General features: G+C 48.6%; 1 protein-coding gene across 1 annotated transcript; it reads left to right on the top strand.

The window, feature by feature from the left end:
- Window positions 1-204: 204 nt before the first annotated feature.
- LOC119921879 (olfactory receptor class A-like protein 1) lies at window positions 205-1028 on the top strand. The gene is made up of 2 exons (XM_038741868.1): window positions 205-401; window positions 521-1028. The coding sequence occupies exons 1-2, from the start codon at window positions 205-207 to the stop codon at window positions 1026-1028; spliced, it is 705 nt and encodes a 234-aa protein (XP_038597796.1).
- Window positions 1029-1993: the final 965 nt, after the last annotated feature.

Here is a 1993-nt window from a genome sequence, read left to right as displayed (position 1 = left end):
GCACTTGAGGGAGTACACGACAACAGAGTTGATAGACAAGCTCCCTGCCCACAGCATTCTTACAGACTAGAGGGGTAGACAGACATTAAATAGAACAATTACAGAGCAGATTCAGCTGTAGATTTCTTGTCTCACCTTCCTCCCTGCTTCATCCCAAATTTTTTGCAGGAGGCCACTTCCTGATTTGAGGAAAATTGAAGGAGAATGGATGGCATTTCCATGTCCTTCAGGACTGTGATGCTGTTTCAGATCACCAACGGGACCTTTGTGAATGTACTCCTGGTGTTTTATATGCACACGGTATTCGTCAGCTCCATGTTCAACACCTTGGATATGATTTTCAGCCACCTGAAGTTGGCTAACACCATGATTCTTCTCACTCTTGGAATCCCGGAGACCCTGTCAGCCTGAGGAATGGAGAAATTTCCTAAGTGACGTCGTATATAAATTCCTCATGCACAGTTCTCCAGTGGGCCGGAGGCTCTCCATCTGCACCACCTGCCTTCTGTGCATCTTCCAGACCGTCACCATCAACCCCGAAACCCCCCCCACCGGCCCGGATCAAAGCCAGGTTACCCAGCGGTGTCATCCTCTCCTTCCCCCTGTCCTGGGGCCTTAATCTGCTCGTAGATTTAAGTATGTCAATGTACATGCCAGGCCCCAAGAACAGCAGCAGTGTTAAACTCGTGCTGGACCTCAAATATTGCATAAAAGTCAGTGTCAGCGCAAAAGCCACACTGCTCATCACCATCTTATTCTCCCTCCACGACTTGTTCTTCATGTGGCTCATGAGCGCGGCCAGTGGCTACTTGGTGTTCGTCCTGTACAGACAACACCGGGGGGTCCGGCACTTCCATGGTCCCAGATGTTCCCCTGGGGCGATGGCCGAGGTCATGGCAGCCAAGAGGGTGATGGCCCTGGTCACCTTCTATGTCCTCCTCTACGGGTGGCAGTCCATCATGCTGAGAGTTATACTCAACATAAAAGATAAATCTCCTCTGCTGGTGAACTGCCAAATGGTGTTATAGTTCACCTTTCAGATCGTCTGTCCATTTTCAGAGTGACTGGAAGACAAGTGCAATCTGGAAAATGGAATCACATGGTTCCAACATAGATTTTCCATAGATTCCTAGTAAAGCTGCCTGTCCTCCACTCCAATTAAGTCCCGCTCAGGTGCAGAGACCAGGTATATTGATCCCAGCAGTGTGGCCCACTGAATAGAGTCCAGAAGGACCTCGTTTTTAATCCCGGCTCCACCACTTGTCTGCTGTGTGACTTTGGGCAAGTCACTTCCCTTCTCTGGGCCTCAGCTACCTCATCTGCAAAATGGGGATTAAGACTGTGAGCCCCATGTGGGACAGGGACTTGTCTGACCCAATTTGCTTGTATCCACTCCAGCGCGTAGTACAGTGTACAGTGCCTGGCACATATTAAACGTTTACCAAATACCACAATTATTATTATTGGTATTATTAGTAGTAGTAAGGACGGGGAGGGTTTTTTTTTTACACAGGCCGAGACCGAGACAATTAAGCACCTTGAGACAGGGAAGCACAGTGAAGCAGCATAGCCCAGTTGACAGAGCACGGACCTGGGAGTCAGAGAACCTGCGTTCTAATTCCACTTCCACCACTTGTTTGCCATGTGACCTTGGGCAAGTTATTTCACTTCGTGCCTCAATTACCGAATCTGTAAAATGGGGTTTACGACTGGATGTCCTACGCAGAACAGCGACTGTGTCCAACTTGACTAGTTTGTATGTGCTTCAATGCTTAGTACAGTCCCTGGAAAATAGCAGACACTTACCACGTACCAATATGAAAAAAAAAATTATCAGGGAAGAATCCGTGGATTTAATAGAGTTTCGGGAAGGGGTTTTGAACATGGAAAGACCTGCGGTCTGGTGGATATGGAGGGAGAGGAAATTCCAAGCGTGGAAAACTTGGTGAGGTAGGGGTCTGAGTGGGGGGAGTCGGGAGTGAGGCACAGTGAG

Source organism: Tachyglossus aculeatus, unplaced genomic scaffold, assembly GCF_015852505.1.
Source record: "Tachyglossus aculeatus isolate mTacAcu1 unplaced genomic scaffold, mTacAcu1.pri SUPER_32, whole genome shotgun sequence".
NCBI classification, from domain to species: Eukaryota; Metazoa; Chordata; class Mammalia; order Monotremata; family Tachyglossidae; genus Tachyglossus; species Tachyglossus aculeatus.
Note: the sequence above shows the minus strand (reverse complement) of the source record. Positions and strands in the feature narration are given on the sequence as shown.

Coding starts and splice junctions, on each gene's coding strand:
- LOC119921879 (XM_038741868.1), top strand. CDS start 205: ATGGATGGCATTTCCATGTCCTTCAGGACTGTGATGCTGTTTCAGATC. Junction 402..520: donor CTTGGAATCCCGGAGACCCT/GTCAGCCTGAGG, acceptor TGCATCTTCCAG/ACCGTCACCATCAACCCCGA.